At 41.1% G+C, this 23,620-nt stretch overlaps 2 protein-coding genes across 3 annotated transcripts; one reads left to right on the forward strand and one right to left on the reverse strand.

Annotated features, from left to right (window-relative positions):
* Positions 1-7,704: 7,704 nt before the first annotated feature.
* Positions 7,705-18,159, reverse strand: LOC121550928 (PRKCA-binding protein-like). Of its 2 annotated transcripts, none has more exons than XM_041863379.1 (13): positions 17,993-18,159; positions 17,376-17,441; positions 15,551-15,662; positions 15,186-15,314; positions 14,124-14,190; positions 11,762-11,851; positions 11,217-11,270; positions 11,014-11,076; positions 10,694-10,827; positions 10,389-10,481; positions 10,211-10,261; positions 9,938-10,082; positions 7,705-9,338 (listed from the first exon to the last, which is right to left on the reverse strand). In XM_041863379.1, the coding sequence occupies exons 2-13, from the start codon at positions 17,414-17,416 to the stop codon at positions 9,064-9,066; spliced, it is 1,254 nt and encodes a 417-aa protein (XP_041719313.1). In that variant the 5' UTR covers positions 17,417-17,441; positions 17,993-18,159; the 3' UTR covers positions 7,705-9,063. The 2 variants fall into 2 exon arrangements, with proteins under 2 accessions (XP_041719313.1, XP_041719312.1); XM_041863378.1 differs by having other exon boundaries at positions 17,376-17,445.
* LOC121550929 (galectin-2-like) lies at positions 14,874-22,019 on the forward strand. The gene is made up of 6 exons (XM_041863380.1): positions 14,874-15,050; positions 15,239-15,336; positions 20,546-20,641; positions 20,987-21,066; positions 21,298-21,469; positions 21,754-22,019. Exons 3-6 carry the CDS (start codon positions 20,627-20,629, stop codon positions 21,898-21,900), a joined length of 414 nt encoding a protein of 137 aa, XP_041719314.1. The 5' UTR covers positions 14,874-15,050; positions 15,239-15,336; positions 20,546-20,626; the 3' UTR covers positions 21,901-22,019.
* The last annotated feature ends 1,601 nt before the right edge of the window (positions 22,020-23,620 follow it).

Here is a 23,620-nt window from a genome sequence, read left to right on the forward strand (position 1 = left end):
TTAATAGCGGTACACAATAGGAGAGAGAAAGAGAATATCTCCTTTCATCGTTAATATCAACCATAAAGGAAAAGGGCAAAGTACGAGAGTCATGTTATTAATTGTCTAAAGCAGGGTTGGAGAGTGAGCTGCATGGCCAGTAAGGTAGGCTGCAGTGGGTTTGCTGGTCAATACATACAGTGGGGGAAAAAAGTATTTAGTCAGCCACCAATTGTGCAAGTTCTCCCACTTAAAAAGATGAGAGAGGCCTGTAATTTTCATCATAGGTACACGTCAACTATGACATGCAAATTGAGATTTTTTTTCTCCAGAAAATCACATTGTAGGATTTTTAATGAATTTATTTGCAAATTATGGTGGAAAATAAGTATTTGGTCACCTACAAACAAGCAAGATTTCTGGCTCTCACAGACCTGTAACTTCTTCTTTAAGAGGCTCCTCTGTCCTCCACTCGTTACCTGTATTAATGGCACCTGTTTGAACTTGTTATCAGTATAAAAGACACCTGTCCACAACCTCAAACAGTCACACTCCAAACTCCACTATGGCCAAGACCAAAGAGCCGTCAAAGGACACCAGAAACAAAATTGTAGACCTGCACCAGGCTGGGAAGACTGAATATGCAATAGGTAAGCAGCTTGGTTTGAAGAAATCAACTGTGGGAGCAATTATTAGGAAATGGAAGACATACAAGACCACTGATAATCTCCCTCGATCTGGGGCTCCATGCAAGATCTCACCCCGTGGGGTCAAAATGATCACAAGAACGGTGAGCAAAAATCCCAGAACCACACGGGGGGACCTAGTGAATGACCTGCAGAGAGCTGGGACCAAAGTAACAAAGCCTACCATCAGTAACACACTACGCCGCCAGGGACTTAAATCCTGCAGTGCCAGACGTGTCCCCCTGCTTAAGCCAGTACATGTCCAGGCCCGTCTGAAGTTTGCTAGAGTGCATTTGGATGATCCAGAAGAGGATTGGGAGAATGTCATATGGTCAGATGAAACCAAAATAGAACTTTTTGGTAAAAACTCAACTCGTCGTGTTTGGAGGACAAAGAATGCTGAGTTGCATCCAAAGAACACCATACCTACTGTGAAGCATGGGGGTGGAAACATCATGCTTTGGGGCTGTTTTTCTGCAAAGGGACCAGGACGACTGATCCGTGTAAAGGAAAGAATGAATGGGGCCATGTATCGTGAGATTTTGAGTGAAAACCTCCTTCCATCAGCAAGGGCATTGAAGATGAAACGTGGCTGGGTCTTTCAGCATGACAATGATCCCAAACACACCACCCGGGCAACGACGGAGTGGTTTCGTAAGAAGCATTTCAAGGTCCTGGAGTGGCCTAGCCAGTCTCCAGATCTCAACCCCATAGAAAAACTTTGGAGGGAGTTAAAAGTCCGTGTTGCCCAGCGACAGCCCCAAAACATCACTGCTCTAGAGGAGATCTGCATGGAGGAATGGGTCAAAATACCAGCAACAGTGTGTGAAAACCTTGTGAAGACTTAAAGAAAACGTTTGACCTGTGTCATTGCCAACAAAGGGTATATAACAAAGTATTGAGAAACTTTTGTTATTGACCAAATACTTATTGTCCACCATAATTTGCAAATAAATTCATTACAAATCCTACAATGTGATTTTCTGGATTTTTTTTTCTCATTTTGTCTGTCATAGTTGACGTGTACCTATGATGAAAATTACAGGCCTCTCTCATCTTTTTAAGTGGGAGAACTTGCACAATTGGTGGCTGACTAAATACTTTTTTCCCCCACTGTATACTGAACATGTAACCACAATAATGGTGGCCAGATAATCAATGAATTCAAATTTTATATTGACAAATTACACAGAAATTGTAGACCTTTAATCTTTTCCAACATGTCAACAGACACTTTACTTAAAATAAGTACAAAACATTTCACAGTGTTAACTTTCTCTTTATCCCTGGTTGATGTACATTTCAGAGCCTCTTCAGTGTGGATGGGGTATAGCATACATTTTCAACAACAAAGACAGCACTTCCAGTTTGTGTTCTTCACTCTGTTGAACTCTTTTGTATTCATCCCTAGGCACAGCACATGGACCACCGTTGGCATGCAAAACATTGAATCTAAAACAGAACAAAGCGTAACACGTTATAAATAATATCAAATATCAATGCAGTATGACAAATTAGCCATCCATTGTGTTATATCATAAATTGTCTTACATGCCGTCACTGTCAAAAGATTATAAACATGTTAAATAAAGTTACTAATCCAGCCAGTCTTTGGGCCACATCCAGGTTCTTTATCAGTGGCACACATTAAGCAGTTGTTGGCTTTGTTGAACTCTGAAATTATAGGCATGAACTGAATATATGGTTGTCCCACACAACTACATAAAAATAAAGAATTGACATTTACTTTGAATAAAATGTCATTATATACCAGACATTTTTAGTATATCCTCAGCCATTTCTTTTCACAGTTGCCCCATATGTTTTTGTGAAGGTTCTATATCAATTTTGGAGGGGATATTGGGGAAGTTCGTGCAACTTCCTTGGCGATCTACACCAAAAAAGAAAATAGAGTTTTTGACCTAATTGTCACATAACAGCTAACCATTCATTATTGAAAATATAACTATCAAACCTGCATTACAAAGACCCCGCAGCTGAAGGTGTCCTGCTGCATGGTGTGAGTTATTTCCCCTCCTTTCCACTTTATGTCCACCCAGTCGTCTTTTCCATGGCGGGATCTTCTCATTTTGAAGTATTCTCTTTATTATGTGAACATAATGGAATTCTGATTAGTTATAGGCAAATGAATACACAAGCCAAAACTGTATGCTGTTTTCCTTATCAGCATAATCTAGTAGAGGTAATTTCCTTTATGCCTCATTCTACACACAGCCTAAATTATAGGCACTGAACCATTTACAGGAGAATAATAAAAGTAGCATATAGGATCCAACCCTATCACAGAGTGAATAAATGTAGAGCGTTTGTAGACTTAAATAAAAAAATATTGACAGTTTCATCAGAACGTGCTTAAAGAAAGTCATATCACAAAGATCACAGATGACAGTGCCCACCAAGTCTATGACAATAGATAATTAATTGTAAGCACATATTTAAAGTGTGTTTTGTCAAAATAAAATCTGAAAATGTCAGTTGTTGAACATAATACTTAAATTTGTCATAGCAATTTATAAAATATGCAGTTGATGAATATTCCATGTACCAACACTACATGTAGGATGGACATAAGACATTCCCACATACAGTATACACATACAAAGAGGCACTTTTCAGCTACGTTTTTACCACTCAGAATCCAGAACGGATATGACAATGGGGCCAGCACAGGACCTAATACAGTGAGGGAAAAAAGTATTTGATCCCCTGCTGATTTTGTACGTTTGCCCACTGACAAAGACATGATCAGTCTATAAATTTAATGGTAATTTTATATGAACAGTGAGAGACAGCATAACAACAAAAAAATCCAGAAAAACGCATGTTAAAAATGTTATGAATTGATTTGCATTTTAATGAGGGAAATAAGTATTTGACCCCTCTGCAAAACATGACTTAGTACTTGGTGGCAAAACCCTTGTTGGCAATCACAGAGGTCAGACGTTTCTTGTAGTTGGCCACCAGGTTTGCAGACATCTCAGGAGGGATTTTGTCCCACTCCTCTTTGCAGATCTTCTCCAAGTCATTAAGGTTTCGAGGCTGACGTTTGGCAACTCAAACCTTCAGCTCCCTCCACAGATTTTCTATGGGATTAAGGTCTGGCTAGGCCACTCCAGGACCTTAATGTGCTTCTTCTTGAGCCACTCCTTTGTTGCCTTGGCTGTGAGTTTTGGGTCATTGTCATGCTGGAATACCCATCCACGACCAATTTTCAATGCCCTGGCTGAGGGAAGGAGGTTCTCACCCAAGATTTGACGGTACATGGCCCCGTCCATCGTCCCTTTGATGCGGTGAAGTTGTCCTGTCCCCTTAGCAGAAAAACACCCCCAAAGCATAATGTTTCCATCCCCATGTTTGACGGTGGGGATGATGTTCTTGGGGTCATAGGCAGCATTCCTCCTCCTCCAAACACGGCGAGTTGAGTTGATGCCAAAGAGCTCGATTTTGGTCTCATCTGACCACAACCCTTTCACCCAGTTCTCCTCTGAATCATTCAGATGTTCATTGGCAAACTTCAGACGGGCCTGTATATGTGCTTTCTTGAGCACGGGGACCTTGCTGGCGCTGCAGGATTTCACTCCTTCATGGCGTAGTGTGTTACCAATTGTTTTCTTGGTGACTATGGTCCCAGCTGCCTTGAGATCATTGACAAGATCCTCCCGTGTAGTTCTGTGCTGATTCCTCACCATTCCCATGATCATTGCAACTCCACGAGGTGAGATCTTGCATGGAGCCCCAGGCCGAGGGAGATTGACAGTTATTTTGTGTTTCTTCCATTTGCGAATAATCGCACCAACTGTTGTCACCTTCTCACCAAGCTGCTTGGCGATGGTCTTGTAGCCCATTCCAGCCTTGTGTAGGTCTACAATCTTGTCCCTGACATCCTTGGAGAGCACTTTGGTCTTGGCCATGGTGGAGAGTTTAGATTTTGATTGATTGATTGCTTTTGTGGACAGGTGTCTTTTATACAGGTAACAAACTGAGATTAGGAGCACTCCCTTTAAGAGTGTGCTCCTAATCTCAGCTCGTTAACTGTATAAAAGACACCTGGGAGCCAGAAATCTTTCTGATTGAGAGGGGGTCAAATACTTATTTCCCTCATTGAAATGCAAATCAATTTATAACATTTTTGACATGCGTTTTTCTGGATTTTTGTTATTGTTATTCTGTCTCTCACTGTTCAAGTAAACCTACCATTAAAATTATAGACTGATCATTTCTTTGTCAGTGGGCAAACGTACAAAATCAGCAGGGGATCAAATACTTTTTTCCCTCACTGTATGTCATCAGAAACATTTAACTCCAATTCCAGTTAACTACATAATGATATTACATGTCCTTAGACTTGGTTAGGTGCACATCTAAAGTACTTCTATGTTCATCCTTCATACTGTATGAAATTAATTTGTCCATGATTTGTTTAGCATTGTGATTGAAAAAATGCTTATTGTCATGTTTGACTAGTATTTATTACCTTACCCACAAGCCATTTGTGGGGTTGCAGAGTTTTAAACTCTGAATGATGGAGAAGGAAAGAGGACGTTTTGTCTGTAGACCTCACAACAGCAACCACCACCTCGCAATTCTTTCTCCGCCACAGAGCTGTGACCTGCAATACGCAAATGAAACACATTCAGAAGAGATATTGTCCACTTAAACATGAACTGAAAACAATCTATCACAATCCTTTCTTATTTTTCTTCTTTTGCAAAATTGAATGCTTCAGGATCCAGAACCACTGTTCCATGTAGCAGTTGGTGTCCCGTGATTTCACTGATTGCAATGTTGTGTTGGTCACATTACAATATCTTGTAAGGTCACCCAGCAGTATCCCACTCCATAGCGGGAAAATGGCCATGTAAGTGTCCATTAAAACATTGATTATCCCAGGGCAGAAAAACGTATTTTCAGGCCCTGTCTGTGTCTCCTCCAGAAGACTCTGCGAATGTTTAAGAACAGACATGAATTCACGTGTGAAGGGAGATTGTCCACATATTGTTTTGTTTTTTGCTGACATTGCAATTTCTCATAACTGTCATCTCTCATCATGTCCTCCACTTTCACCTTCTCTGACTTCATAATACTCTCATCTAAATGCTTTTCTGATTCATCCACAAGATGACTTTTATGTTGTGATTTGAAAAGCACACGTGTCTAAAGACATCGAGTGGCTCGAAGAAAGAGGTGCTGTTGAGCAACAAGGCAAAGCAAAAAGTTGCATACTCTTTGAGCCCAGTGTCATTTGTTTTCTTCCCAAATCCCTGGGCGACAGCCTTAAGGATGTGGGCAGAGCACAGATGGAGCACTGTGAAGTCTTCGCAATCTTCTGTTTCCTCCAAGGAAACTATGTTGTGGACTCTGTTTAGATAAGAAGTGATGCTCTCTTTGTTAAATGAGACCAATACACTACCAAACAGCACCCAGCTGAAATCAGCCTCCACCTGTCTCACCTTGCAGCTTGTCATTTGTGAGACCTTGCGTACTGTCTCCATTAACCAAAAGGTTATTGTTGGGATGGAGTGCTGAACACTAATCATCTCGGATACGGGGAGGGGTGGTTTATCCTTGCCCATTCCGGGCAGAACCAGAGCATAGTACAGAACTCTTTTACTTTGATTGCTAATCTTAGACACAACCCCACCAGTGGCATCAAGATGAAGAGTCACTGGACTGCGCTTTCTCAGATGTTCATCTTCAAACCCTCTTCTGTGTACAAGTGAACGCCAAAGCCAAGGAGCTATTGAAATTAGAAAGTTTGAGAAATTCATGTAAAATCGTGTGAGATGACAATGGACAAACTAAAGCGTGTGCAATATAGAAGGGTAGTCAGTGTACATTCTGAACCTTGTTTGAGTCTAGTAGGTCACATGACCAAGGAGCTATTGAAATTAGAAAGTTTGAAAAATTAATGTAAAAACATGTGAGATGGAAATGGACAAACTAAGGGTGTGCAATGTGTAGGCCCACTGAGTGTACATTCTGAACCTTGTTTGACGTCACTAGGTCAAATGACCAAGGAGCTATTGAAATAAAAAATATTGGCAAATGTATGTAAAATCACCTGAGATGAAAAGGGACAAACAAAAGGGTGTGTGTAGTGTCTAAACAGTTTATGACTTTGCTGATGTTTGCAAATAGTGTGTTAGAGGAAGTTGACTCAGCTTGAGGAAGCATCTGGAGAGCATTACTATAGGGGCACCCTAAAACAGAGGAAGTCTGTTATGTGGCGTCCTGGGATTGGTCTGTAGGGGAAACCACCCATATCATGTTACAGATTATAAATACTATGGTTGGGACAAAGGACGGGGAGTAACAACATATTAGAGATTGGGACAGTTGTTCTCCAGATGTCTGCAGAAGTATGTAAATTGGCGCTGAAATCTTCAATGTAAATAAACTATTATATAATCGAGGACAGTGTCAGCGGATTCCTTGTCCTCACAGCATAATTAGCATCATTATTTAGGTACCACATGTGCAATATAGAAGGGTAATCAGTGGACATTCTGAACCTTGGTTGAGGTCAGTAGGAGGAGCTATGTAAAACACGTTTGTACTTTGTTTATGCTCCCGAACTAACTCAACTAGGAATACGGAATGCTGCTCACATTGCCACATGTTTATTAGCTTTGGAAAGCAAATTAATGTCAAAATCGTGAAAATAAGACCCGTGCAATGTTGTGTGAAATTTTCCAAACATCATGACACTTATTTGGAGTCTGTGGCTCAAGTAGTTTGAAAGCTATTTTAGGTTTGAAAGCGCAAATATCTGGCGAATATCCAACCCGAAACTGTCTTTACCTCGGTGTAAACGTGATCCAAACAATCTAGTTATATTTTGTATCTTGATAACACACAGAATGACTACCAACTTTTTAAAAGTTACATCTGAATAATTAATGTATCCTTTTATCTACACGAATATAGACAACATAGACAAAGACAAACACAGAAGAGCCCAACACAAGATTAAAACAAGATTAAAACCCCCATTAGAAATAAATAAAAAGATTCAGTATCTTCATAAAATAAGTCATTCTGGAAGCTCCAGCAATGTAAATTCCGGTATAATCTTTATATTGTAAATCCCTTATGAGCCCATGGTTTTCACAATGGATACATACTGTATATGAATAATACATTAAGCATAGCGCAAAAGAAAAACTATTTACACAAAAATATCAAATTGGTATGTTCTTCAAGGTTCACTTCGTTTGTGGAACTGAGCAAGAGTAGCAATGTAACCAGATTAAAGCTTCACCACAAAATCAATAAAGTTCAGTTTTTGACAAATCAAAACATAATAAATAAGATAACAAAGGTCCCTTTGATTAAATACATTCCAGTTTGAAAGAACACATCCCTCTACTGCACTTGTTTTATGCTTATTGTACTGTAGTGGGGCTGAGAATCTAGTCTCGGGTGCAGCAGCGAGACATAGAAATGCTTAACAATGACGGAAAAAGACAAGTGTAACAAACACACTGTGCAATTATAACATTTCATTTGACAGAGGTTCCTTCAAAATGGTCATACAGTTTTAAATGCTGGTTGGTCCGAACCTAGCCATGATACACTCATTCTTTACAAGTGATTTGTACATCACTACTATGTTCAGCTACCCCATTAAAAATGTAATGTGGCTTAGTGCAGATAGAATGCAAAATATTGTGTGGGAATGTTAAACTTGTAACATCAGGGCTTGTGTCAATGGAAAATTAGTCCTATTTTGGTCTATGGCCAGGCCTGGTTAATGATCTCTCTTAACCATGTACTCTCCCAAAATTATTAAATCATTTTATTGGGAAAAAGCATTTAACCCCTGTCATCAAGACCCAGGACTGGCCACTTGTTGAGAATAGCCTCCTCTGTCCACATATGATTCAAATGAGACTGAAGGCACCCGATTCATATATACTCTCTTAAACTGAAGCATCAGCACCTCCTACAACCTTTCGATAAAAATACACTTTGCCCATTCCTTCTGTAACATACTATGCTGCACTCATTTTGCAACAATCTACTTTTTGGGGGGAAATATCATCCACTAATCTGGTATGTGTGTTTGGTAGGGACTAGAAATAAACTTGCAGAATAAACTGAACCAGAAAAAAACCGTTGACAATCGATTCAAGCCCCACAAAGTTAGTTACAGTGATAGCTGTCAGTTGTGGAAATGGCAATAGTTACAGTAGGTTGCAATAGTTAGTTCCAATACAGTCGAAAATCAGCAATTCACAGTAGTATTTTCCAGTGTGATGAATTTGCTGACCATTTAAACATATCTAACTAATCATTGCTAAATAAATGCAGAGTGAGTGGCAGTTGGTAGATGTAGAAGGTGGACTGATGCTCCAGAAAACAATCACATAAACTCTCAATAATCATCAATCAGTTTTTCAGCACCATTCTCAGCCTGCTTGCCAGCACCCCCATCCTGTTCTTCACTTCCTCCTCCTCCTCCCTCCTCCTCCTCCTCCTCCTCCTCCTCTTCTGTGAAGGAGTGTGACTGGCTGCCGTAGTTCATCATTGTGCGGGAGAGGTCCACCTCGATGGGGAAGACGTCAGCCTCCTTCAGCACGGCGTAGCACTCGTCGTAGTAGCGCGACATGCCCGACACAAAACGCTGCAGCTGGAACACGATGTCCTGGACTGAAGGGAAGCAGGGATGGAGACGGATGTTAACACACACCCTACCTTTATACCACACTTTAGATTGACAGAAAAACTGATCTGGTATTTCCTAGCAGTGCAGAGGTAAAAGACTGTCTACAATTAGTAGAGAAACGCTCAGTCTGATACATTAGTAGAACGTGAAGCAGAGAGAGAGGGACTGATTGTACATTGGATAAAAGTAACCCACTGGGCACAGACGTCAGTCTAGTTTTGATTTACATTTGGTTGAGTTGTCAACTAACTTGAATTCAACGTAAAATAAAAAAGAATTATAATACAAATTTGGGTGAAATAAAAAAGACAAAATTCCCTTACGTTGAGGATTTTGCAAATCCAATAATTTTTCCACATTGATTCAATGTCCTTACATTGAATTTTTTTGTTGAAATGACGTGGAAACAACGTTGATTCAACCAGCTTTTGCCCAGTGGGAAGGCTTTTAGATCTATTAGTAATGGGCAAACAGAGAGAGACTGTTTGGAGAGATACTCTGTCCACTTATTACAGGTAGCCGGACAGAGCGTTAATGGAGAGGATGATTCTCATAGGTAGACAGACACAGAGAGAGAACAAACCATGTTTCTGGTCCAGTAGCTCAATCTTCTCTAGCACATCCTTCCTCATCTTGGCGAACCGAGCACGGGCCTCCTGTCGACACCGCAGCACAAGCCGGTACTCATAGTTACCGGTGCCGACGCGATACATGGGCTCTCCCATCGCCTATGGAAACACACAGGTATATAAAAAAAACAAAATCACAAACACGCTACAGAGATCCACTTTGTTACTCAATGATCTCAGTGTTTATGTATGGACTACAGGCATAAGTAGTTAGGTAAGGTACTCACAATGCAGCTGTACTCTTCATCGTCCATCTCCTTCACTTTCAGACAGTAAGACTGGAACACAAAATGGATTCACTTTTACTCCAATGACTAACACATTAGAAAGAAATGCTTCGCTACAGTTTAGACCCTGCTTTTAGTTGATCAATGTTGACATTTTGAATAAGGGGTCTGCTCTCACCAAGTACTCAAATTTGACATCCAGGTATTTGCGGATGGTGAGCTTGGTGTCTGGTATAGCCTTATGAAGGTAGGTGTTCAGGTCATGGAGCATCTACAAAACAGGAGACAGAGAGAGGAACATGATTAGTCCACATGTAGGAGTTGATTCACTATATATACACATGTATGGATGTGTGGGGATGTACGTTATCTAATCTAGGTATATGCAGGAGTGAATGCAAGCTTGTTGGAGTGTTCACATATAAATCCTGTTAATGGTTTGTGTATTGATTTGACTGTTTGTTAATGTCTTCTACTACTCACTGGCTTGATAGTCTTTAGCAGCTGGATGCCATACTTCTCCATGTTGCGATGGGCCTCAGCAAACTTCACAAAGGCCTCACTTGCTGCAGCCTGAGGCTCCCGTACCCCGATCACAGAGAACACATCCCCAAAAGCTGAAGGTCATCCAGGCAGAGGGAGAGAGTGGAACAATCAAACATCATCTAGTCTCATAGCATGCAACTCATTACTGTAAATACAAACCTGTTCACTTTCAGTGTGAGGGAGCTTGAGTATGATCACTGTGTCTATATCTGTAGTTTAATATAACGTTTGTGTAGTTTCAAGGCATGGTAACTCACCTCTGTGAGTCTGAGAGAGTTCAAAGAAGGCTCTGAGCAGTCTTTTTGTGTGCTCCATCAGGCCTGTAAGGAGTCAAACAAGGACAGTGGTGCATGAAGAGGGGGGAGAGCATGGAGAATGTCACACATAACATTACAATCGAGGTCAAATGTTCGTGTGAACTTGTATGACACTTGTATGACACTTGTATGACAAAATATACCTTTGTACAGCTCTGCGGTTTTCTCCAACTCCTCCAGTCTCTTCACCAGCCCATCTGAAAAAGAAAAGGACCTAGTATAAGGACACTTACAGTAGTGGCTTGGTGCCCCTCTCGTCCAGAAGATATCAGTCATCATGAGATGGCACAGAGCTTATACAGTGGCCGTGGCCAAATTCCCATACATTTTATAGTATGTGACATTTTAAAAATAGTACTCAGAATGAGTCATCTAATGCGTGATTGCGTTGACTCCTGCCATTCATTCATTTTGTTACAGCGCGTCAATTTATCTGATTATCAGCTGTTATCAAACACATGAGTCAGAAAAGACAAGTGAATTCTACTAGATCAAACGGCGAAATTAGTATGCAGTTTAGGTATGTAGTACGCTAGTATGGGTATTCAGACACGGTCAGTGTCTTAGGGGTGATGTCAACAGAATTGGCTTCAATTAACTGTTTTCAATGTATGGAACGAGGAAAGAAAAGTTGAAAATATAGAAGAGAAATCTATAACATGGACAGCGTGTTTTGTCCCAGTCTCACCATTGCAGAGTATGGCTCTGCTGAGCCCCAGAGCATCGGCTGTACCAGAGCTCATGTTCTCCACCAGCCGGTGCTTCACCTTCTTCAGCACTAAAACGCACCAGATAACACACAACACAATGTAAAAACATACAATGATGGGTCGCATCTGTATGTCTGGTGAGTAAGGACAGTACTCTATCCATATACAGGTAACTGCCAACATAAAGGAAACACTTCAGTAAATGAGGGATACAATGTACTGTATAATGAAAGCAGGTGCTTCCACACAGGTGTGGAATTAACATCCTGTCATGCTTAGCATCATGTATACAAATGCTGGGCAGGCCCAGTTGCCCATTATTTTGGCTACCATGGCTAGAAGAAGAGATCTTAGTGACTTTGAAAGAGGGGTGATTGTTGGGGCACGTTTGGCAAGCGCTTCAGTGACGAAGACTGCTCAATTGGCTGATGTTTGACGATATGCCATGGCCATGTCAGTCACCCGATCTCAACCCAATTGAACACTTAGAGATTCTGGAGCGGCGCCTGAGACAGCGTTTTCCATCACCATCAACAAAACACAAAATTATGGAATTTCTTGTGGAAGAATGGTGTCGCATCCATCCAATAGAGTTCCAGACACTTGTAGAATCTATGCCAAGGCGCATTGAAGCTGTTCTGGCGGCACGTGGTGGCCCAACGCCCTATTAAGACACTATGTTGGTATTTCCCTTATTTTGTCAATTACCTGTATATTTTAGAGATAAAGTGGGGGGAAAAAGTATTTAGTCAGCCACCAATTGTGCTCCCACTTAAAAAGATGAGAGAGGCCTGTAATTTTATTCATAGGTACACGTTAACTATGACAGACAAATTGAGAAAAAACAATCCAGAAAATCACATTGTAGGATTTTTTATGAATTTATTTGCAAATTATGGTGGAAAATAAGTATTTGGTCACCTACAAACAAGCAAGATTTCTGGCTCTCACAGACCTGTAACTTCTTCTTTAAGAGGCTCCTCTGTCCTCCACTCGTTACCTGTATTAATGGCACCTGTTTGAACTTGTTATCAGTATAAAAGACACCTGTCCACAACCTCAAACAGTCACACTCCAAACTCCACTATGGCCAAGACCAAAGAGCTGTCAAAGGACACCAGAAACAAAATTGTAGACCTGCACCAGGCTGGGAAGACTGAATCTGCAATAGGTAAGCAGCTTGGTTTGAAGAAATCAACTGTGGGAGCAATTATTAGGAAATGGAAGACATACAAGACCACTGATAATCTCCCCTCGATCAGGGGCTCCACGCAAGATCTCACCCCGTGCGGGGTCAAAATGATCACAAGAACGGTGAGCAAAAATCCCAGAACCACACAGGGGGACCTAGTGAATGACCTGCAGAGAGCTGGGACCAAAGTAACAAAGCCTACCATCAGTAACACACTACGCCGCCAGGGACTCAAATCCTGCAGTGCCAGACGTGTCCCCCTGCTTAAGCCAGTACATGTCCAGGCCCGTCTGAAGTTTGCTAGAGTGCATTTGGATGATCCAGAAGAGGATTGGGAGAATGTCATATGGTCAGATGAAACCAAAATAGAACTTTTTGGTAAAAACTCAACTCGTCGTGTTTGGAGGACAAAGAATGCTGAGTTGCACCCAAAGAACACCATACCTACTGTGAAGCATGGGGGTGGAAACATCATGCTTTGGGCTGTTTTTCTGCAAAGGGACCAGGACGACTGATCCGTGTAAAGGAAAGAATGAATGGGGCCATGTATCGTGAGATTTTGAGTGAAAACCTCCTTCCATCAGCAAGGGCATTGAAGATGAAACATGGCTGGGTCTTTCAGCATGACAATGATCCCAAACACACCGCCCGGGCAACGGAGGAGTGGCTTCGTAAGAAGCATTTCAAGGTCCTGGAGTGGCCTAGCCAGTCTACAGATCTCAACCCCATAGAAAATCTTTGGAGGGAGTTGAAAGTCTGTGTTGCCCAGCGACAGCCCCAAAACATCACTGCTCTAGAGGAGATCTGCATGGAGGAATGGGCCAAAATACCAGCAACAGTGTGTGAAACCTTGTGAAGACTTACAGAAAACGTTTGACCTGTGTCATTGCCAACAAAGGGTATATAACAAAGTATTGAGAAACTTTTGTTATTGACCAAATACTTATTTTCCACCATAATTTGCAAATAAATTCATAAAAAATCCTACAATGTGATTTTCTGGATTTTTTTCTCATTTGTCTGTCATAGTTGACGTGTACCTATGATGAAAATTACAGGCCTCTCATCTTTTTAAGTGGGAGAACTTGCACAATTGGTGGCTGACTAAATACTTTTTTCCCCCACTATATGTATTCTGCGACTGTTACCTATGTCCAGTGACTTCCCTTGTTTGGGGTCAGCCTGCAGCTTGTTGTAGTGGATCGTTGCTTCTCCCTGCAAAGACAAGAGGAATGCATGGAAGAGATAAGGAAGTCAGTAACTCAAACACCACCTCAATATAATAAAAAACCATGATGCAAATCCACATAGATACTTCCCCCAGGGGTCATATTACTCAAACTAAAATATATAGCCTACGGGGTTCCCCCAGACAATACAGTATTGATTGATCTACCTAACCTGACATTGGCTCCCTCCCCTGGTTAGTCTGGGGACTCGAGTGACAGGCAGGTCATGGGTCAACCAGATATTGCCAAACCATCCATGTGTACTAAGTGTGTCTGCAACTAATTTCAATTGAAAATCATGAAGGACAAGACTTCGCAATATAGCAGTTATTTATGCCAAACAAAGGTGCTTCTGCAAGTGTAGAAACATAAGAATTACAGATCCTCTGATAAAACTGCACAAAGTTTGCAAGTAATATCAATAAATACCACTGTGACGATTAACTCAGTGGGCATAGCATGCAAAAAAATGAAAGAGTCAGCGAAGCCTAAGGGAAACAATGGCACATTCTAATCCTTTAATACAGACAGTGGAGCATCTCTCCCCATCTCTCTAATCCTGAGCACCAGACCACGGTGGGGTAGTCATTGAACTCACATAGCTTCCTGTGTCGTCACAATGGATTCAAAAACAACATTGCCACTCCACACTGGTGACGTGAGGGCCCAAACTCCTGGCTATTGTCCTGTTCTCACTAAATGCGCTGAGCGATCTGAGGTGTCCCTCTTATTCAACGTCTAATAGTGACCGCAGCCCTTTTCAGACTTGACTGGTCATTTACTGGTAAAAAACACAGAATCCAGGATAAAATACAGTGGCTTTGGACTTTTGATTTGTATCTACTGGTAAGTGTTAGTCTTGTCAGTGTTGGTATATGGTTTGCCTTATGGTTTGGGTTGTGTGGCTATCAAAAAAAAAACTATAACTGGTTTGTAGCATTTTGAGCATTGAAAAGTTGACTCCAAGCCCTCTTATTGTACCTGGACAGCCTGAATCATCTTTGCCACCTCCACCTTTGTCTTGCCCTTCACAGGTTTGCCGTTCACTCCTGTGATCTCGTCGCCAGCCGCCAGAGTCCCCTCCAGAGCAGCAGGGGTGTTGTCAAAGACCTGACAGAGATCCCAGTTACAGGTAAAGAATATATCCAATAATGACAAAAACCAAGCCATAAGAGCTCAGAGCCTTAAAACAAAATGCTTTAAGAAAGTTCAAGATAATGGGTTATACAATGCATCCATAATCTAATGTTTCTGACTTAGTTAACACTCTGGATACATAGCTACTGAATCAAGAACAAACACAACAGCTCTAATGGACTGAGGTACAGTATAGAGGTACATAATACCTGCACAATGTAGAGACAGGGACAGTACTGCGCCCCACCCCCGATGCTGATCCCTATCAGGTTCTGAGCATCCTTCTTCAGGGATACAGTCCCAGGGACTGTAGGGATCCCCCTGTTGAAGAATAATCAGAGATCCTTTTAATACATTGTCTGTCTAGTGTTTACAATATGATTTGGGAAAGCAAACGCTGTCAAAGCCAATTAGATGAGATGTACACTGCATTTGGAAAGTATTCAGACCCCTTCACTTTTTCCACATCCTTCTTCTAAAATTGATTAAATTGTTTTTTCCCCTCATCAATCTAAACACAATACTCCATAATGACAAAGCAAAAACAGGTTTTTAGAAATTTTAGCACATTTATAATAAAACCCCCCTGGAAATATCACATTTACATAAGTATTCAGAACCTTTGCTCAGTACTTTGTTGCACCTTTGGCAGCGATTACAGCCTCGAGTCTTCTTGGGTATGACGCTACAAGCTTGTCACACCTGTATTTGGGGAGTTTCTCCCATTCTTCTCTGCAGATCCTCTTAAGCTCTGTCAGGTTGGATGGGGAGCGTCCCTGCACAGCTATTTTCAGGTTTCTCAAGAGATGTTCGATTGTGTTCAAGTCCGGGCTCTGGCTGGGCCACTCAAGGACATTCAGAGACTTGTCCCGAAGCCACTCCTGTGTTGTCTTGGCTGTGTGCTTAGGGTTAATGTCCTGTTGGAAGGTGAACCTTCGCCCCAGTCTGATGTCCTGAGCGCTCTAGAGCAGGTTTTCATCAAGGATCTCTCTGTACTTTGCTCCGTTCATCTTTCCCTCGATCCTGACTAGTCTCCCAGTCCCTGCTACTGAAAAACATCCCCACAGCATGATGCTGCCACCACCATTCTTCACCGTAGGGATGGTATTGGCCAGGTGATGAACGGTGCCTGGTTTCCTCCAGATGTGATGCTTGGCATTCAGGCCAAAGAGCAATCTTGGTTTCATCAGACCAGAGAATCTTATTTCTCATGGTCTGAGAGTCCTTTAGGTGCCTTTTGGCAAACTCCAAGCGGGCTGTCATGTGCCTTTCACAGGAGGAGGGGCTTCAGTCAGGCCACCATAAAAGCCTGATTGGTGTAGTGCTGCAGAGATGGTTGTCCTTCTGGAAGGTTCTCCCATCTCCACAGAGGAACTCTAGAGCTCTGTCTGAGTGACCATCGGGTTCTTGGTCACCTCCCTGACCAAGGCCCTTCTCCCCGGATTGCTCAGTTTGGCCAGGTGGCCAGCTCTAGGAAGAGTCTTGGTGGTTCCAAACTTCTTCCATTTAAGAATGATGGAGGCCACTGTGTTCTTGGGGGCCTTCAATGCTGCAGAATCCTGTCTCTGAGCTCTACGGACAATTCCTTCGACCTCACGGCTTGGTTTTTGCTCTGACATGCACTGTCAATTGTGGGACCTTATATAGATAGGTGTGTGCCTTTCCAAATAATGTCCAATCAATTGAATTTACCACAGGTGGACTCCAATCAAGTTGTAGAAACATCTCAAGGATGAATAATGGAAACAGAATGCACCGGAGCTCAATTTCGAGTCTCATAGCAAAGGGTCTGAATACTTATGTAAATAAGGTATTTCTGTTTTGTATAAATTTGCAAACATTTATAAAACCTGTTTTCGCTTTGTCATTATTGGGTATTGTGTGTAGATTGAGGAAAACATTTTATTTAATCAATTTTAGAATAAGGCTGTAACGTAACAAAATCTGGAAAAAGGGAAGGAGTCTGAATACTTTCAGAATGCACTGTACGTGTAGAACAAGAAAAGGATGCAAATCCTAAAAATTTTTACTTACAGTTTGTCCTCCTCTAACTCATAGTCCATGTCTGTGAACATTCCAGGACTGTTTATCCTGTATAATCTGGCTAAGAGGAAAAAAAGAATGGCATTGATTAATCTATAAAGACATTTTTAAAAAAGTTAACTAGTTACCTCACACAAAATGCCATCACAGGATAAATTTGCCAATGCTGACACAGTACCTGTAACAGATTGTGGGGGCAACATATATAACTAGAAAACGTTCCTTTATTTGCTGGCAATAAATGTGACTTAGCTAGCTGCTGTCAGTTAATGACGAAGCCAACACAACTGGTAGATAGCTGAGCCTAGCTTGAACCAGTACCTGGGCTTGAGTAGATTACGAATATGACGAGATCGTTGTCTCCTCAAGCCCAGCTAGTAGGTACTGGTTCAAGACTAGCTAGACTATGTTGTCACAAATGTCAACATGTACTTTTGTAATGAAAGCAACATCAACAAAACTGGCAACGTTAGTAGCAAGCTATCTCCCTAAATAATGCTTAGCTTACTTGCTAGCTAGGCTACCTAACGTTGGCAGCTCTGTCAGCAGCAGGTGCATTGCAAATGTGCATGATAAAAAAGAAAGGTGGCCATTGGCCAGCTATTTACCTCTGACACAGTTGATAACACGCGCGTTGTTATCTTCACACAAACGTTTATCTCATGCCTCTGGGGAATGTTTCTTTAAATGTACATTTTATTTCAGAATATTTTGTATTTCTTCGGACCACTTCACTGGTTAATCATCTGTCAAAAATATGATTCTGTTTACCTGTCCTCGTCACATCCGGGAATTTGGCGGAAACTTCTTCTTCTTCTTCTTCTTCTTCTTCTTCAGTGTGGTTTATCGGCGGCTGGCATCCAACGTTATGGTGCATTACCGCCACCTACTGTACTGGAGTGTGGGCCAGAGACAGGGAGAAACTAAATCCTACCTGCCAACCCCGTTTCTTTAAAAAAATATAACAAAATATTTGAGACTATATCTAATGACGTTCTACTCAATATACTATTTAAACTAATTTCCTGTATCCCCCTCTCCCTCATACTAGATCTCATCCTCTCTCTTTCCCTCTGGTACTGCCCACGCTGTAGCAATACATGCTCCACAGTCTCTATTTCCTGACAATAATCACACTTTCCTGATGGATGCTTTCCTATCACATGTAATGTCTTATTCAACTGGCTGTGTCCCACCCTTAATCTTGTAAAAATAGCCTCCTCTCTTCTGTCCCTTCCTGCCGTCCTCCCCTCCCCGACTTTCCTCTGTACTTGAAATAAATGCCTTCCCTTATTATCTCTATTCCACTGCTCCTGCCATCTCTGCACCATCACTGTATATATCATTATTTTTGCCTCTGCCTTGCTCATTGACACTTCAACATCAACATCCCCACTACTAAGTGCTTGTTTAGCCTGTTCATCTACTGCCTCATTCCCCTCCACCCTCACATGGGCTGGGACCCAAGTAAATCTTATCTGAATACCCATCTGTTTAATCCTGCCATGGGTTTGTAGCACCTCATAAAGTAGGTCTGGAGACTCATTAACACTGCACATGAATCAGAGCAAATAACTACTCTGTCTGGCTTAACTTTCTCCACCCACTGCAAGGCTGGGTGGAGGACCATACTGCAATGGCCAAGCGGAAACGGTCAATGATTATTTAACCTTTCCCCCATAGAGATGGTCAGTGCTATCTGGGATCCTTGGGACGTCCCCACCCTAACTTTTTTACATTTTAGTCATCTAGCAGACGCTCTTATCCAGAGCGACTTACAGGAGCAATTAGGGTTAAGTGCCTTGCTCAAGGGCACATCGACAGATTTTTCACCTAGTCGGCTCGGGGATTAGAACCAGCGACCTTTCGGTTACTGGCACAACGCTCTTACCCACTAAGCTACCTGCCGCCCTTTTACTCTTAACCCGTACCCTAACCATAATCCTTACCTTAACCATTTAACATTTCTACTTCAATGGGGTAGGGACGTCCAAAGGATTCCGGATTGCAAGGACCATACTGCTTTTGACTGGATTTCAATATAATATAATCAAATTCATGAAAACGCTGTCATTTAAGATATGTATATAATTGTATTTGTGGATTCATCTACTTATTCTACCCAATGCCTTTTATGAAGATTTTCAATAGCGCTTTTGTGTGTTTTGCGCTTGGAAGACCATTCAAAGACTAAAAAGATCGATAGGCTATGGAAATCGTCACACTTTCCCAGAGTATATATATCTGAATATACTGTTGATTCATAAAATCTATTCATTGTTGTATTCGTCAAGGGCAGATCATGCACTTTAAAGTAAATGTCCAGTGTTTCCAGATTTCTATGAAATATTATCTATAATTAATTACAATAGTAGAGAAATAGTTTTTTCCTTCCATTTTTTATGTTATGTTAAAAAGCAGCTTTTCTGTGTTTGAATGGTGTGGGCGTACCCCAACAACAGAATGCTGTGGGCGTATACCGGTCATTCAAAATATTAATGACAAGTAAACAACTTAATGGCCAGCTCAGCCAATGAGCCAATGAGACGTCTCGGCCAAAATCGTCCCATCACGTTATATGAAGAAATAGCAAGCATTTTTGAAACGGTCTGTTTGAGATACAAGTTTAAGGTGGGGTTTGAAGTGTGTTTTTTTCTCTCAAATTTATGCTTTGGCCACAAAATATGAGTAAAGGATGAGTTGATAACATTATATGTGTATGAGTTAACACAACATGAGCTTTTAAAAGTGAGATTTTTCACTGGACAGTCAGTTACTTTAAACAGTAGCCTATAGGTAGATACAGTAGCCTATTGTAGTTTAGTGTGTGACGAAGAGATTATCTCACTCATTATAATATACAGTGCAGCACTACATAGTTGATTACTGATCAGAGTGACTTTGATCAAAGATCAGGCTTTCAGTGTGAGTAAAAGCATCAGTTTAGTAAGCAACTATCTTCACTGCCAGTCTGCCACCAAGCTTCTTGTCATAACCTAATATCAGGGTGTGAGTGAGATAATTATTTATTTATTTAGTTAATAATCATTAAGCATGTCTCATATTAACATGTTAATCAGTGAGTGACCTGTGTGAGGAGGGTTGCGCACATAAAAGGATAGTTCAAACTTGCAACTAACCTTTTACTCTCTGTATCTCAGGAAATAAGGTTATCTTGTCCGATCCCAGTCCGTCTTGCAACTCAAACCACATTCAGGGCCGCTTTCACCACCAGTGAAAACATGGCAATGCCAATGGTAAGTCTCATTAACTTTCATGCTTGTGCTGATACTTTTATTCCACACAGTTACTTACTTACACAGCCCAAATCTTATCAGCCCAAAGCCTACATCCTTACTGCACTCAGATATGTGTTGCTGAGTGAATTAGTTTGAACGGTCAAGCCCTAGAGTCTTGATTATGTTTTGATAACATGGTCATTGTTGAAAAAGTAATCTATGCATGCACTGTACATAATGATTCCAATGATTATGAAAAGCCAGTCATTAAATATTTTATAACCCAACATGAAATATTAAAAGACAAAATCCCTTTTACCTTATGTTAAAAAACACTCCATTTAATTATATGGTTCTTAATAGGAACTTGAGCTGAAGCATGTGGAGCTGAGAGCTGGAGACCAGTTCAAAGTGCAAGGAAGGATTATGGATGAGGCTGAGAGGTACATTTAACTGTTTTTTGTGTTTATATCACACAGAGGGACCCATAAGATTAATTTGTGCACACATTTTTTTTTTTTACTACCAGTTTCACTAATTATTGCTCAGAAGAGGAGAGGACTGACCAGAGAATGGTTTAGTTTTGGTATACTGTATGTGTGAAATCAATTAATGTTAGACAGACATGTATTAGGGATTCTGGAATGATGTGATTTCCTATTTCCCATTTCCAGGTTCCAGATCGACCTGGGCTGTGATGAAGACGACCTGGCACTGCACTTTAACCCACGCTTCAACGATGACACTGATGGTACTGTGCTTGTATGCAACTCAAAGATTGCCGGCTGCTGGGGTGATGAGAAGAGAGAGATCCACAATCCACTCCAAAGGGGTTCTACATTCAAGGTGTGAAAATGGAGGTTGGAAAGATGGAGGGAGGGGGGTTAGGTCCTGACTAGACAAATGGAGAATTTTTCGGCATAGTGTTTCAGGTGTTCAATATAACAGAAACAATTAGGGCCTATGTGCATGTAATCTCCCGCTAGTATAATTTTAAGGAAACCAGCGCTAATACACTGCACAGTGCAAGTCCAGCTTGTTCGTTGCAATTGGCCATGTGGGTGTAAGGGTGAATGTGCTACAACACTAATGATGTAAACAAATGTTGTTTCTGTTCGTTCCCTCGCAAGATTGTGCTGAAGCTGACGGACGACATGTTTGAAGTGGAGATGCCTGATGGACAGGAGATCCAGTTCCCCAATCGTGAAGGCCTAGACGTCATTACCTACATTCGTATCAAAGGAGACCTCAAACTTACTTCTTTCAAAATCTACTAGACCCCAATATATGGGGGGTGAATTAGTTTGATCAATGGGTTAGGACAGGATCAATGACATTTATCAAATCATTGTTCTAATATATGTATTAGCGAACTGTTGGACATATTAAATATGTATCTGGGTTGACCACAGTCTGTCATTGTTTATCTTTTTTCCACATGGTATGGTATATTTGTTGCAATAATATTCGCAATCGCACGTACAGTAAGCACAAGGGTAAAATGAGGATGAGTTTATAGTACCATTTGTCAATCACTTTGATTCCTTTACTACATCTTGGCCAGGTGAAATATTGGAGTCAATATTTAATTATATTGGTGAGAAAGAGCAAACAATATGTTTAAGTCATAATTTCATAGCATTTGTTGAGTATTTGCTTACGGTAATACAATACAAATAGTACAAAGGCTTTATCACTTGACAGGAAATGTGATAAATAGTTCACACTCAAAACATCTGCATATACATTTTTGATCCCAAAATGAGGCCAATAACTAGGCTTTTTCCTGTTAGTCTATCAGATTGAGTTAAATGATTGTATCAAAATAAGATGTGTAACAGGCCTAGCTGATTAGAATAATACAAGCGGTGCATTATTGTACATTGCTCAAGGGCACACTGCCAAGAGGTTTTTCAGTTTCTGACTATGTTAATGTTTACAATATCATGCTTGTGCCGTCATGTCTGTATGTTTTTACTATTTGAGGTCCCCTTAGATTTTCTTTAAGCTTTCAATAGCTTGCTGTTTTGTGAACATCCTCCATTCAATTGGAATTTCACCTCTGCCCTGAAATTTTTTGTCATAAAACCTTTCCAGCTCTTTTTGAAATCGACAAACAAACCACTTCCAGTATGGAAGTTCAGAGAGGTCTGGCGTGATGCTCCAATCAGCAAATCTTGGGCCAGCTTTTCTGTATTCTTTCAAAATATATTTATTATCTGATTCATGGGATGGGTAAAACTGGCCATTACTTGTTACTGAAGTTGTACATAACTCAATGCAAAATTCTACTGTGCCTCTCTTGTGCCATCCATTGATTCCTTTAGGGCGATGAAAAGGAACATTGTGATCCTTAGGTTTGTGCCCCTCCATGGTGTTTGTGCAGATTACTTTACAGAAGGGACACTGTACCCAGCAGCAATCACAAAAGTGTTTGATCAGAATCTCATCTGGCCTCTCCCTGAACTGCTTCATGTGCAGAAGTGACACATTGCTGAGGCTTCTGTTGATCTCCATGATTCTTTTGGCAAGACCTTCCCTTACCACTTCTTCAAGAAAGTCAAAGTTGATTATGTCACAGAAATCACTGAAATGCTTTTCAGCAAATTTCAGCTCATCTTTCAGAGCACCGGAAAGCTCTCTAAGCCACATGTTGGTGTCTCCATTCCTGTTTTTGACCGTCTTTGTTCATGTATGAAAAATGTATGCCCTCACTAACTGTAAGTCGCTCTGGATAAGAGTGTCTGCTAAATGACTAAAATGTAAAAATGTATGCACTGCATGTCTCACACGCTGCTCTTTACCTTTTATGTTCCCTTCAATCATTCCCTTTTTTCTGTGAGGATATATTTCTCTACATCCTCTCTAATAAATCTCTCAAAGTGTTTCCTTGGGTTGTGAACGTAGGTCATGAACTTGTCAAAGTTCTCCTCCTCCACCAGTGATGTCAGGATGTGTTTTTCCATGTTAGACCTATTTCCACTGAATGGTGGGTGA

The sequence above is a fragment of the Coregonus clupeaformis genome, chromosome 35 (genome assembly GCF_020615455.1).
Source record: "Coregonus clupeaformis isolate EN_2021a chromosome 35, ASM2061545v1, whole genome shotgun sequence".
Lineage (NCBI taxonomy): Eukaryota > Metazoa > Chordata > Actinopteri > Salmoniformes > Salmonidae > Coregonus > Coregonus clupeaformis.